We start from the raw sequence: 12,477 nt of genomic DNA, 5'->3' as shown, positions 1-12,477 counted from the left end.
GGGCAGTCAAGTACGAGATGAGGGATGTCTGGTGTTGAAGTTCTTCATCGCAACGTTGGAAGCAAACTGAGGCCAAGACATGTCACGTGTTGCGTCACTCACACATGCTTATCTAATCAGGAGCGGTACAGGTCACGTGGTCAACCCAGAACGACATCCTATCGAGAGCAGCCAACCCAGAACTGCGGTAGCCACAGAGATACAATATACGATGACTTATATTGGGAACAAAGCGATGCGATATTTGATGTCTTCAAGAAGAAGGCATCAAGTCCAGATATTCTGAGGGGTAGTACCGAATTTATGGCAACAAAATATCCGGTATCTCGACCGAATAATTGTGCTCGTATAATACGCGTCGGCGCATTCAATATCTGTGTTTCCGGAGCTGAAAACCGATGCAGAGGTTGCTGTTATGCACGCTATTGAAGAAAATACTGCTATTCTTGTTCCGACTATTCTTGATTGGGGTATAGAAGGGCTATGTGAGATAGGCCCATATATACTGATGGAATTTGTTAATAGTGCGTCTAAACTTGCGGCGATATACTCCGTATTGCAGAGTATATAAAGAAGTGCCTATTTATCTAGATGGGACCAGTATCTTTATCCCAGCCAGAACAAACTATTGCTAGTTTATCTTTTCTCGCTCATTGTAAGCCAAAGTCAAAATTTATACATGAGCCATAGCCTTATGCCTTCACGCTTTGCTAGATAAATTATATCTAGAATCCTATCCCTAAGGTGTGTTTATCAACCACTGTATCAATAGGTTCAAGTTCCTGGCTGGAGGACATTTCTCAAACGCTAAATGACAAAGTCGAATACCCTCACAGGCTTTTCATTAGGCTCTCAATCTCAAACTCATAGCCTTGAGAGCGCATATCGGGATGAAAGAGGTTCCATAGGCAAATAATTTTGGTGCCATCGTTGGGGACTTTTTTCTGCTTTATCGGAGACCAAAACAACGAATTAAAGTAGTAAACTAGTTGACGCCAATGACAGACTGATTTGACAATATAACCGTCATTCTAGTTATGTGGGTAGTGAGCGTGTTGAAGTCTGGAGAACAACATATGGAAGCAATCCACGTCTAGTCAAATGACTATGAGACGGGTTTGGGCTGGTTTTCCCGAAATTCGACAGCTACAATTCGTAACAGTCTCAAAAACAATATGCCCATCTGGGTCGTGAATCGGACTTTCCATTCTTCAGCTTTCCATTCTTTAGTAGGCGGGCAGCGCTGAAAATATATTTTAGGGTATGATGGGGTTTGGTATTACGGTTCAAGAACAATGTATTCGCGAGCTGGCTCCTTCGGAATGATCTTATTAACCAGATACACCATACGCTCCCCGCTCTCAATCAGCCACACCCATCCGAACTCCTCAGTCAACTTCTTATTATGGCTTCTTTTAAGGTCATTCTGAGCCTTCTCTGCTCGATGACCGATGCCTTCTTCAACGGCAGCCGTTAGCGTGGGCCTAGCTAACAGCAATCCATTGGCTGCAAGGAGGCGAATTAAAGACTCTAGCAAAATTGATACTTTCGCGTTATCAATCATGCTGTTGGTATTTGAAGCAAATGGAAGGAAGCACCTCTCAAGCTTGTTCTGACTGAGATACTTCTCGCTCGAGCCCGGGGCGGCATTCTCGAGAAGATTGAAAAGTAGCATTTCGCAAAGAGTGGTCTGGCAGGCGGGAGGGAAGTGGGTAAGCACGGAGGGAGAGACTAATAGTTGAAAGGTAGGGAGCGGGAGGTGCCGAATAAACTCGACGTAGAAGGAGTAAAGTTTATCGAGTGACATAAAGTGTTCTGGTATGGTGTTTGAAACGCAGGATAATAGGTGTAGAAGCCGTTGGCGAATAGTGAGAGACTGTAGGCTCCCTAGGTGGTCCAACTTATCATATTTTGCGCTTATTGGGGCCTCATCTCCAGGTTCTGAAAAAATCGCATTGGCTTCGGCCTTCTTCCTGGTAGACCTCCTTTGGCGTTTTGCTCGGCTGGGCTCAGCTATATCAGGACCACCGGATGGTTTGGGGATAGCATCCAGCTCCTCTTCCTCTTCGTAATCAGCACCGTCAAGGTAATCACCATAAGCACCTTCGTCGATATTCACGTCACCTTTCCTTCCTGACATCTGATCGGTATCTTTCAAAAGCTCCTTAAGTTCATTATTAAAAACTTCCCTATATTCGTTTATTGACGTTTGAGAGCCATCAGCAAAAATGGCTTTCAAAATCCTCCTATCACGTCCAGTGTAACTCGAAGTTGTAGAGATGTAGTTAAATATTAGACTCTCTGTGAGCACCGAACAGCTTTTGTTGGATTTGGTGCTATTAGCAGGAGTGGCTTTGAACTGTTTCTCCCGTTCTCTCCAGTCATCCTCTAAGATATCGCACATAAATTGCAAAAATAGATACCATCGGGTCCATCTCTTGGGGTGTAGAACGGAGCAGTTGAGTGCCCATCCCACAACTTGCCAAAAATCTTCCGCGTGTGACCATAGTGAATTGCCCTGCGCAAGATCCAGATTCAAAGGGTCCATCTGCATATGGCTGATTCCGCCTGATTTCGATGCATCACCATCTGCCGCATACCGGCCACCATTTCTCAGGTTGGCATAGCGATCAAAGACAAATGCGGTACCAAATCCGCCGCCAAGGGGTCCCACAAGCTTGTTGATAAGTTTCAGCAGCTGTAGAGCTGAATTGGACGCCTGTCGGTACTCTTCCGGCTTGGAACGGGTGGTGGTTGTAGGATGTACAGCTAGGGTTGCCGCTAGAGCGAGATACGGCGGCGGTGGGACAAATGCTGTCCGGGAAGCAGTGGAACCGGAAGAAAGGATGCTCAGCAGGAGGCTGATAGCTTGTGAGTCTATATATGGCATGACACGGCAAGAATTAGCTATCGTGGTGCCTCGATGAAGACGCATATGTGGGATTTCAGCATCTGGGGCAGGTCGCGAGCGCGGGGCACCATACACAGTCTTTCCTCTAGATATGCGCTGCAGTAATAACACAGCTCAGAGGGGAGAGCCTTCACTGGGCGATATTTGGACTCTGAAGCCATGGATAAAGCACCAAGCATCCGGCCCTGCGGCACTTTTCGCGGTGAAGCTCCGGGATGTTCAAGATGTTCAAGATGTTCAAGATGCGCGCTTCGAGATCTTCCGCCATGGATAGTTAACCGCAGCGGGAGCTAAGCCCAAACAGGCCATCCTCTGTATCAACTTCAACTTCAACTTCTTCGCTTGTGCGGAGGAAGAAATGGTCAATCCTATCTTATATCCTTCGTCTGTCCGTTTATTAGACTGAAGATGCTAATAACTACGCTGGAAATATTATCTTGGAATAATATCAGTAACGTATCTCACCAGTCAACGATCACCACCAGTCAACGATCACCACCAGTCAACGATCACCACCAGTCAACGATCACCACCAGTCAACGATCACCACCTCCAAATGCTCCTTACGTCCAAACATGCGTGTAAATATCGAGATATCTCAACACAACGTAAATAACAAATAAAATTGACTATTAAATAACGATAGTAGGGTTCTAGTTTACATACAAATTAGATAGATTAAGAAAAGAAACGAGTGTTGGGCTTGATAACTCGCCCGGAACGGGTTCCCCGCGGTTGGGATAGGAAATTGGGTATTAGAGTAATAGGATCGATAGGAGTAACCTTAGAAGGTGAAGTCTTCTTCTTTCCTAATCGGGAAGGTGAGATAGGGCTTGAGACGTTGTTTTGAGCCTTTTTGGCCTTCTTAGCCATTTGCTCAGCTTCCAATTCACCAGCTTTACGCTTCCGTTTAATCGCTGCCTCTGCGCGCCGTGCTGCAGTCTCCTCGTGGGCCTTCTTAAGAGCCTCCTTACGTTGCTGTTGATCTGTAAGCCTTTGAGCCTTCTTCTCTGTAGCCTCTTGAGTCTTATTATCGCGGTAAATCGATTGCTGAAGCTTTATTTCCTCTGCCTGAGCTATCTTATCTTGTTTTTTAGTCTCTACCTTGATAGCTCGCTGCCTTGCTGCTTTAACCTTAGATGGAGAGAATATCTGCGCTTGGCCTGCTTTATCCTTTTTAAATAGGCCTAAGCCCTTGCCTCGCTTCCTTTTCTTCTTCTCTTGTATAAGTGTAGCTGTAAGAGACTTATTTTTATGTAGTAAGATCTCTTTATTGAAGACCAGCCTCTCACTGGCGCGGATGATCTTTGATATATGAAGGCTGGTTAATGACTGCCGGAGCTGCACTTTCTTAACCGCGCGGCGGAGACCCCGTATAGTAATAGGGGTAGGAGGCTCGATATCGATATTCGGAGGTGTTAGAGGTCTCTTATCGAAGTATTTCATTTGACGTTGAGGCATAATAGGATATATCCCTGTACTTGCAAATCCAGACTTAATATTTGCTGGTGTAAGAGCTCTTTTCTATGTAGCGTAGAAGAGTCTCCAAAAGTCTCGCTTTGACATTGATAGATACCCATATCCGCTGTGTAAGAGATTATTAACTTCCTGGGAATATGCACTGGCTAATGGCCTAAATATCCCAACATCTAATGGCTGTAGATGGTGTGTTGAATGTGGAGGTAAGATAACTAGTAAGATATGGTTTTTATCTGTATATTCGATGAATCCCATATTGATATGAGATGAGTGGCTATCTAGAATAAGAAGCCTTCTTCCCCGGCCAGCCTTTGCCTTTGTATGCTTATTGAATATTTGAAGCCATTCCTTGCTAAAGTTATTATTGCTCTAGCTATTTGGAGATGCTGCAAAATATGCTATTTCTCTCTGAGGGTCAAATTCGTCCACCTAGGTGTCTTGTAGATCACCTTCTCCCTTATAAATAAGTGTAGGAGGAATCCATTCTCTATCTGTAGAGACAGTAGTGAGTAGAGAGATAAACTCGCGACTTCTATCTTGTATAGCTGTTATCCTTCTATTTTTAAGCGCATGAACAGGAACCACCCGTTTAACAGCATGTCCTAGGCTAATAAGGAAGCCTTTCTCATCAAAGTTGTAAATATTATCTGGAGTAATATTATATTTATTTATTGCTTCCCTAAGCTAAAGAAGAGGTTAATATCAATATTTAATAGCTAACTACTAATAAACAAGTACTTGTAAGCTTATAAAAGTGTTTAAAATGCTTGGAATTATTAGCAACATGCCTGGATTGATCAATGGTGCGGAGATAGAGACTCTTAATGCGATCCTTGTGCCGGCTATAGAACCGAGCCACCTAGTTGATGCCAACAGCCTGTTTAGTGAGCTCGTATACGAGATTTCGCAGTACCTCGGGCGTAGGTGATAGGCCTCTCTCTGATAATTGATTTATATGCTGTAGGAGTACTTCTTCTTGTGTATTTGTCAACTTTTTGCGATGGATAGATGTTGCTTCAGCTCTTGAGACTGTAGCACCTTGATACCGCCGCGCCAGCGTTATTCGGTTAATTTTGAACTTTTTAGCGGTTTGTGAGTAATTAGGAGTCTTTTGTGATTTTAAATCTTTAATCGCAGTAGCAATTGCTGCCTCATTGACCATTTTGTGGCTGTTGGAAGGTGGTTGTTTTGGTGGATGCAGAGTTTTTGGGGTGTGTTCATTAAGTGGTGATGATCGTTGACTGGTGGAATACGTTAGTGGTCTTCTTCCTCTCTTCTCCGGTATGCGGATACATACCTGCTCTTCAGCTGATACTTCACACCACAATGCATAATTCCGCCTCCAGTTGACTTAGAGATATCATCGATACTGCAATTGCCCATGTCTCACCAAGGACACCAGCGTTAAGCCGTGTTCAGCTTGCCCGATGCAGCGCCTTGCGCTTCACAGCCATGTTCTCACTATTCTCTATTGATTTAAAAAATACTCGAGCTGGGGTATAAGAATGGGCATGTCTTGCACCATGAACCGTCAGGATGAATAGTCACACTAAAATAAAGGGCTAGCGACTTCAGCCATATCTTAGCCTTCAACTCCTATATCCACCATGAAGAACGTTTCCTTCCTTACCCTGACTGCCCTGACAGCCTTGTTATTCGGTCTGCGAGTAGATGCATTGCCAGAATCGTCAGTTCCCAGAGGAGTTGAGCTTTTCACTTACACAAATGGCAATGACATTTTCATTGGGGAGTCGGTAAGCTCTATTTACACCCGGCACTAGCCATATAATATCTGAAAAACGCATATACTGACATATTCTTACTGCTCCAGGAAGCAATGATTGAAGTATGGAAGATATTTCATTGACACACCCTCCCCGATCCCCCATCCTAGGGTAGACTAGATATCGTTGGTCAATACTAACTATTATCCTCCTTAGGAAAAACGCCTCGAAATCCAAGCTGGCGCTGAGTGTACTCATTGCGTTGGCCACCACGGCAGATGCGTAATCGGTGAAGGCAACTGCAACCCGCCCGATGGGTGTTATTTCTGTGGTGACTGTACAGCGAGCGAGGCGCTCTGTCAAACCCAAGGTGACCCATGTCAGTGTTATAAAGGGAGGATGATCGCAGCATGAGACCAGCTGTGTCAAGGCCATTCCAGGTGGAATTTCTGATCATCGTCATCTAGGATAGATCTTTTTCGTCAGTTGCTATGCAGTATGCCACCAAGGCATCTTACAAGCTAGGGGGGGGATTACAATCTCGGGCCTTGCCGAGTTTGATGACACCGGCTATTGCTTAAATATAATTATCCTCTTTTCCAAAAATAAAATCCAGGGCATTCCCCAACTGTGTACGAACCCACTAGGGGCGCTGTGGTACATTTCATTAATCCTGGAATGAAAGCGTCAAACTGTGTAGGCAACTGGCCGTCAGAGCAATCCGGTTCTCCCCCTAACATGGCCACCAAGGCGAACTGGGAGGCAGCCCTTGAGATTTCCAACTCGACTTGGCCTCCTGACACCGACATCCGTCTGCACATCTCGCATATATATTCAGGCAAGCATCTAGCCTCGTGGCCCAGAATCAAATCGGCATGGATAAGACATGTCAGGGGTCAACCCACAACCAAGCCCCTGCTCCTTTATCTCCGGTTGCCACTCCTTGCTCCATACACGTAAATAGATGTAGAATGCAGTCTCCCTATCCTCCCCATGGCCCAGCTTGTATACTGTAAGCGCGTACTCCGTAGTTGATGTCTCCTTGCTGGAAATTGAGCTGTTTCCCGCCAAGCTAGCCGTCACATGTCATGGCGATCGTTTAGCCACCAGGAACATGGGGTACGTAAGTCTGTTTATTTATGCGCGTGGGATGAAATATCGTGAGATGAGGTTTTGATATAACAGCGATGAATTAATTAGTTTAAAACCGTATCCGTGTAGACTAATACTATGGAACGCTCTTCTCTGTGGAAACCCATGAGCCGATTTGAATGAGAAAGGACACAAATTACGCTAGGGATGCGGCGACTCTCTGGAAACGAATACTTTGGTGCAAGTAACTTCAAAAATTGATTCTAAATTGATCCTACAAAGACCCCAAACCATGTTACTCCACTACGAATCTTCCGGGTCGTCCGCCAACCAACCTATCCGCATGCGATGTGACTGTAGTCCAGGTTAGAACCAGGCCAGGCCAGGCCAGACGAGCGAGCCAAGGAGGGAAAGAAGTGTAGACTTACGATAGGTAGCTTTGGAATGACAACTCCGAGAACAGCTAGGAAGTTGATGATGAAATATGTCAAGTCGTAGTGCGTGTAATGCGTACTCAGGAGGAAGAGGATGATGGGGACGCTTAAAAGGAATTTTTTGGCCGGGGTATATTGGTCGCCGTTGTCGATCTGCTCCCACATGTTGAGGTTATCATACGCTCCGCCGTTGAATTCAAAGGGTACTCCTCTGACCCAGTGGAACATGAGGAACGAGCCGAACATATAGGAGATGTTGGTGAGCGTCCATGAGGTCTCCTGGGACACGCCCGGTATGATGTCGTAAAATATCTTTAACGCTATGATTAGCACGAAGTGGATGGTCCAGGCACCTAATACACAGGGATTCTAAAGTCAGCAACCGAGTCTTATATCATGTTGATGTTGACGGGAAGGGGTAGAAGCACACTCCTCTCACCTTTTGCATTGACCCAGTTTGCATTTAGGTTTGGCAGCGCGGCCTGGTCATTTGTGTGTTCTATAGATTCCGGAGGCTCCTGGTATATGATGCTGCTGGACCTCCTCCTCCGTCCTGTCTTAACCTGACTCATCCCCGTGTCTGGTGATAGGTGCGATGGTGTTTGCGTTGGCCGCGGCTCTAGCGTGGACGAGAAGGAGGTTCTCGGGACAATAAGGGGAGACAGTTTGGCGGTATTGGAAGCTAAATAGCTATGGCAGATTTTCGAGGTAGAAGAAAGACCGTGCCGCGATCTACTCCGTATTATATCGACTTAATCGAACGCCGTGAGGTCGTATACAGCTGCTCTCCGGGCCCTGACTGTAGGGGGGGAGGACTCGAGGATGTTGGGAGGCGTCAGGAAGGTAGCGGCCTGTTGGAGAGGCGGGAGAGAGACGTTTCCGCAGGATGACAGGGAGCAGGGCGTGTTGCAGGAAGAACGGGCGAGTGGCTAGTTATAGGATAAGCTGGTAGAGATGGCGAGGGATGCAGGATATGGACAGAAATACAGATTGGCCAGACTGGCCCAGAGCGACGGTAGAAAGTGGCCTCAATTTATATGCAAGCTAAGACAATCCCGGCAGCCTTGTTGCTTTAAATATGCGATGTCTAGAGCTTATCCGTTGGCGTCGTTTGGCGTCGTCGGCATGCAGCTTGGTTGGTTGCTTGCCTGGTGGTGATGCTGGAACTGCGTTGGTTTCCCTTCTCCCATCTGGACGACGCTCCGAGACATCGATGCTGACTAACCAGCCAACTCCTCAAGGGTCAACTTTTTTTCTTTACTTAGTACTTCATTCAAAAGGAGACTCCAAGACACGGACAGGAGACAGATAAAGGACCCTCTACCCCGCGAGTACTCCGTAATCAGGCTACAGGTAAGCTTGCCCTGCTGCACGGCATACTCGGACGCAATTGAAGCTAACCGTGGCCTAGGACGGAGAGATGTCGCGCGTCGCGGAAGATGCAGCTTGCGACTCGCGCACCGCGTCTGTCGGTCTTGCACCGGGCAAAGATGCCCAGCAGTCCAGCTCGCAGGCTGGAGTCGCCGGGAAGCAGTCCTCTGCCAACTGGAATAACGTGCGGAAGGGGAAAGTGCGGACTATGCTTCGTCGTGCCGCGCCCAAGCCAGCGAACACGGCCAGTTCGTTCAACGCGGTGAATGGGAAGTACTGGCGCAGCGGAAGCGCATCGGCGGAGGATGAATCGGAGGCTGAGACTCGGGCCGAGGACCGTACTAGCCCGGCAAAGGATGTCAGCGATGTCGACAGTGATCAGTCGACTGACGATACGACTGATCCGTCGGACATGGATGAAAACGATAGCTCTATCCTGCTGAATATGGACCAGACCAGTCCCGAAGAGACTACGAACCCAGAACCACAGCCGGCGTGTACCGACCAGAGGGAATTACCAACTGCTGTTGATACTACCTCCCAGGCTGGAATTCAAGACCAGCCAGAGCCAGTGGAGGAGATACATGACGTTGCTAATGATGGAGATGTAGATGCAGCTGCCCGTGAGGCCTTTAGTTCGAAATATAGCGTCCCACCACAGACTATCGCGGAGTTGAGTGCAGAGGATTTCAAGGAACAGTGCCGGTACATACTATACAATAGTGCCAAAGCCCCTGATCCCACAGCCCCTGTCAGGTGTACGCACTGTTTTAAAGAAAGACATTTATCAGACATCTGCCCTAGCAAAAAGGTAAGTATAATCGTTCACCTGCTATCTATCTGTGTGCCCTAACTCCTACAAACATAGTGCGAGCATTGCGGTGCATGGGGAGTCCATGAGTCTAGGTTCTGCCCTACATGGCGACGATGCCAGAGATGCAGAGAACGGGGACATGACAAGGAGGCATGCTCATCGTCTCTTCAGGGGTCGGCTGAAGAAGTTCCCTGCGATTTCTGCAGCTCTAACCAACACATCGAGTCCCAATGTGACTTGATGTGGAAGTTGCCACAGGCCATATTCAACTCTGGAAAATTATCCATTTCCATATCGTGTGCCAATTGCACGAGCTCGCAACACCTCTTAGGGGACTGTCCGTCTATCCGCAACCCAACACACTCCACTTCCTGGAGCTTAAAGACTTTTGACCCATCTATTATTTCGAATATAAGCCAGTTACCAACTGGCGTATCGAGCGGCATGGCCAATGGTGCCATCCCTCAGTTGAAAATCAAGGGTCGCGCTCAGCGAGAGCCAACCCCAGAAGAGGACGAATTTCATATCAGATCACGTCCCAATCCGCCCCCGGCCCCTCGCTCGCATATTCGGGTTGCCGATGGCCTTGGCCGAGGCCGAAACCTGGGCACTAATCCAAACCGCTCTAACGATAATGGCAGCGGCGATCGCTACCCCCCTCGCGACCCTCGTGACGCTCGCCGTGAGTATCGTGAACGAGATCAATTCTTTGGCTTTAACTCCCGTCAGCGATCCCGTTCCCCAGAGCCGCGATATCCTGGAAACCAGTATAGGCCACCTCCGCCGCCTAACCGCTCAAGAGGGCCGCTACCGCCCTCCCGTGGCTCTGGAAGGGGCCGTGGACGAGGTGGTGGTGGTGGTGGTGGTGGTGGCGGCGGCGGCGGCGGCCAGCGGGGTGGAAAGGACACCTCTAGGCCAATGCCAGGTCGAGGCAAACGGAAGAATAATCGAAATTCTTGAAACCGAAATATACCATTTTACTACGACAATGTTAGAAGTTTAAAATCACGGCCACCAACGCACCCGGTACCAGCGAGCCGGTCCGAATCCCCTGGGCGTGTATGGGTGTGAGCTTCACTGCCCATTCTTATCTGTTTGCGTACACGATCGATGTTTGCCCAATGTGCTATTACCAAAGACGCGCATCCACATCCCCAGCGATATTATCGAATTCCTCGGGACACCTTGTATTGAATATGGGTGGCACCATGACATATTTTAAACAGCATTGCTTCGGAAGTCTATCGCCTCCGATACCATGTTTATGGTTGAAAGATGAGCGTTAAGTTATATTACCCGAACGCATCCTAACATATTTGCCCACGTCGGACTAGAATCCTAGATTTAGGGCCAGTGATCTGGGCCCTCCCAGCCTTACAGCTACGAGTTAGCTCTAGGCTTGGTGACCCAGCCGTCGATGTCTGAGCGACGAAATGACTTGACGTCGCGCTGACTATTTACAATATGAAATCACCAGCATTAGCCCTAGAAAGCAGGGCCTGGTATCAATTACTCATGAAGGCCCTCCTACTGCAAAAAGCAAGGTATAGCCCTACCATCATTAATCTTGCATATAACTATTCGTAGTTCTCCACTGTAGCTCTGACATCTATGTATGTATTGAAGTTCTGGACTCCGGAACTCAAGACCTTTCTCTAACCACTTGGAACCCGTTCTCCAATACATCGATCAAGTCGTCTAGACGTTCGATGCATAGATCCGTATGTTCGTGGTCTTTGAGATCCTGGTTTTTCTCGTTTATGAGCAACACAGTAGCAGCTCCAGCTTTGTGGCCGGCCGTCATATCATCCAAACTATCACCAACCTATCAAGCATAAAAGTTAGTTAACAAGCTCTCGCCGTGATGTGAGGCACATACCATGATCAAATCGCCAGCATCTTCAAGGTTCCAGGCGCGTGCGATATGCAAGATTCCAGCTGGATCAGGCTTGGGCATTATATTAGGCGTATCGCGAGTCACAATCGGTGCAAAGATATGAGTAGGGAGATGAGACTTGATAAGATGATTGACCGGGCCACTTTAAACATCGAAACGAAGTTAGCATGGATAAGTCTTGCAGCCTATATCCATACGAGGGGTAGTTGGGAGGGGCAAACGACATACTCGAAGTTGCGCGTACACAATGCCCTCTTGACGCCCTTTGAATTAAGATAATCCATGAGCTCGATGAGGCCTGGCTGAGGAACCTGTTTTACCATTGCCTCGCGCTCGATGCTCCGAACTACTGCGATGGCATCTGTCCTCTCCGTGAAGGTGGGGAGGCCGCGGATATGATGGATTATATCAACGCCCTTCTCTATACCAAGGGCATCCCTAGAGCAAATGAGATGAACATGAGTTTCGATGGGTCTCCTAAGACTTTTCTAACATCTCAGCGGATAATCTTACCGCATCTCTTGAAACATATGATGCTGTGGCAGGCTATACACATTTCCATTAGCTCACAGTTAGCTTAGCTGTATAACATGAGGCTGGCACTATCTATCAAGAAAGTAGACATATATACTTACCAGAGCGTTCCGTCAACATCAAAAACGATGCCTTTCAATGGGGGGTGCTCGCTGTCATTGGAGTTCAATGGCGCGAACCTGCGCTGTGTCGTTGCAGAAGCCATCGTTAGGGGCGATGTC

The 12,477-nt window shown here is 47.6% G+C and overlaps 3 protein-coding genes across 3 annotated transcripts; all 3 read right to left on the bottom strand.

Moving 5' to 3' along the window:
* Window positions 1-1,279: 1,279 nt before the first annotated feature.
* GIQ15_01294 (uncharacterized protein) lies at window positions 1,280-2,890 on the bottom strand (the record flags this gene model as incomplete). Its single annotated transcript, XM_033548711.1, has 1 exon — window positions 1,280-2,890. One exon carries the CDS (start codon window positions 2,888-2,890, stop codon window positions 1,280-1,282), a length of 1,611 nt encoding a protein of 536 aa, XP_033409662.1.
* A 4,619-nt stretch (window positions 2,891-7,509) lies between these two features.
* Window positions 7,510-8,212, bottom strand: GIQ15_01293 (ORM1; the record flags this gene model as incomplete). The annotated part of the gene is made up of 3 exons (XM_033548710.1): window positions 7,510-7,560; window positions 7,635-7,993; window positions 8,080-8,212. 3 exons carry the CDS (start codon window positions 8,210-8,212, stop codon window positions 7,510-7,512), a joined length of 543 nt encoding a protein of 180 aa, XP_033409661.1.
* A 3,255-nt stretch (window positions 8,213-11,467) lies between these two features.
* GIQ15_01292 (uncharacterized protein) lies at window positions 11,468-12,461 on the bottom strand (the record flags this gene model as incomplete). The annotated part of the gene is made up of 5 exons (XM_033548709.1): window positions 11,468-11,650; window positions 11,705-11,864; window positions 11,951-12,160; window positions 12,236-12,268; window positions 12,358-12,461. 5 exons carry the CDS (start codon window positions 12,459-12,461, stop codon window positions 11,468-11,470), a joined length of 690 nt encoding a protein of 229 aa, XP_033409660.1.
* Between the last annotated feature and the right edge of the window lie 16 nt (window positions 12,462-12,477).

The sequence above is a fragment of the Arthroderma uncinatum genome (genome assembly GCF_011692745.1).
Source record: "Arthroderma uncinatum strain CBS 119779 chromosome Unknown scaffold1, whole genome shotgun sequence".
In the NCBI taxonomy this organism is placed as follows: Eukaryota; Fungi; Ascomycota; class Eurotiomycetes; order Onygenales; family Arthrodermataceae; genus Arthroderma; species Arthroderma uncinatum.
Note: the sequence above shows the minus strand (reverse complement) of the source record. Positions and strands in the feature narration are given on the sequence as shown.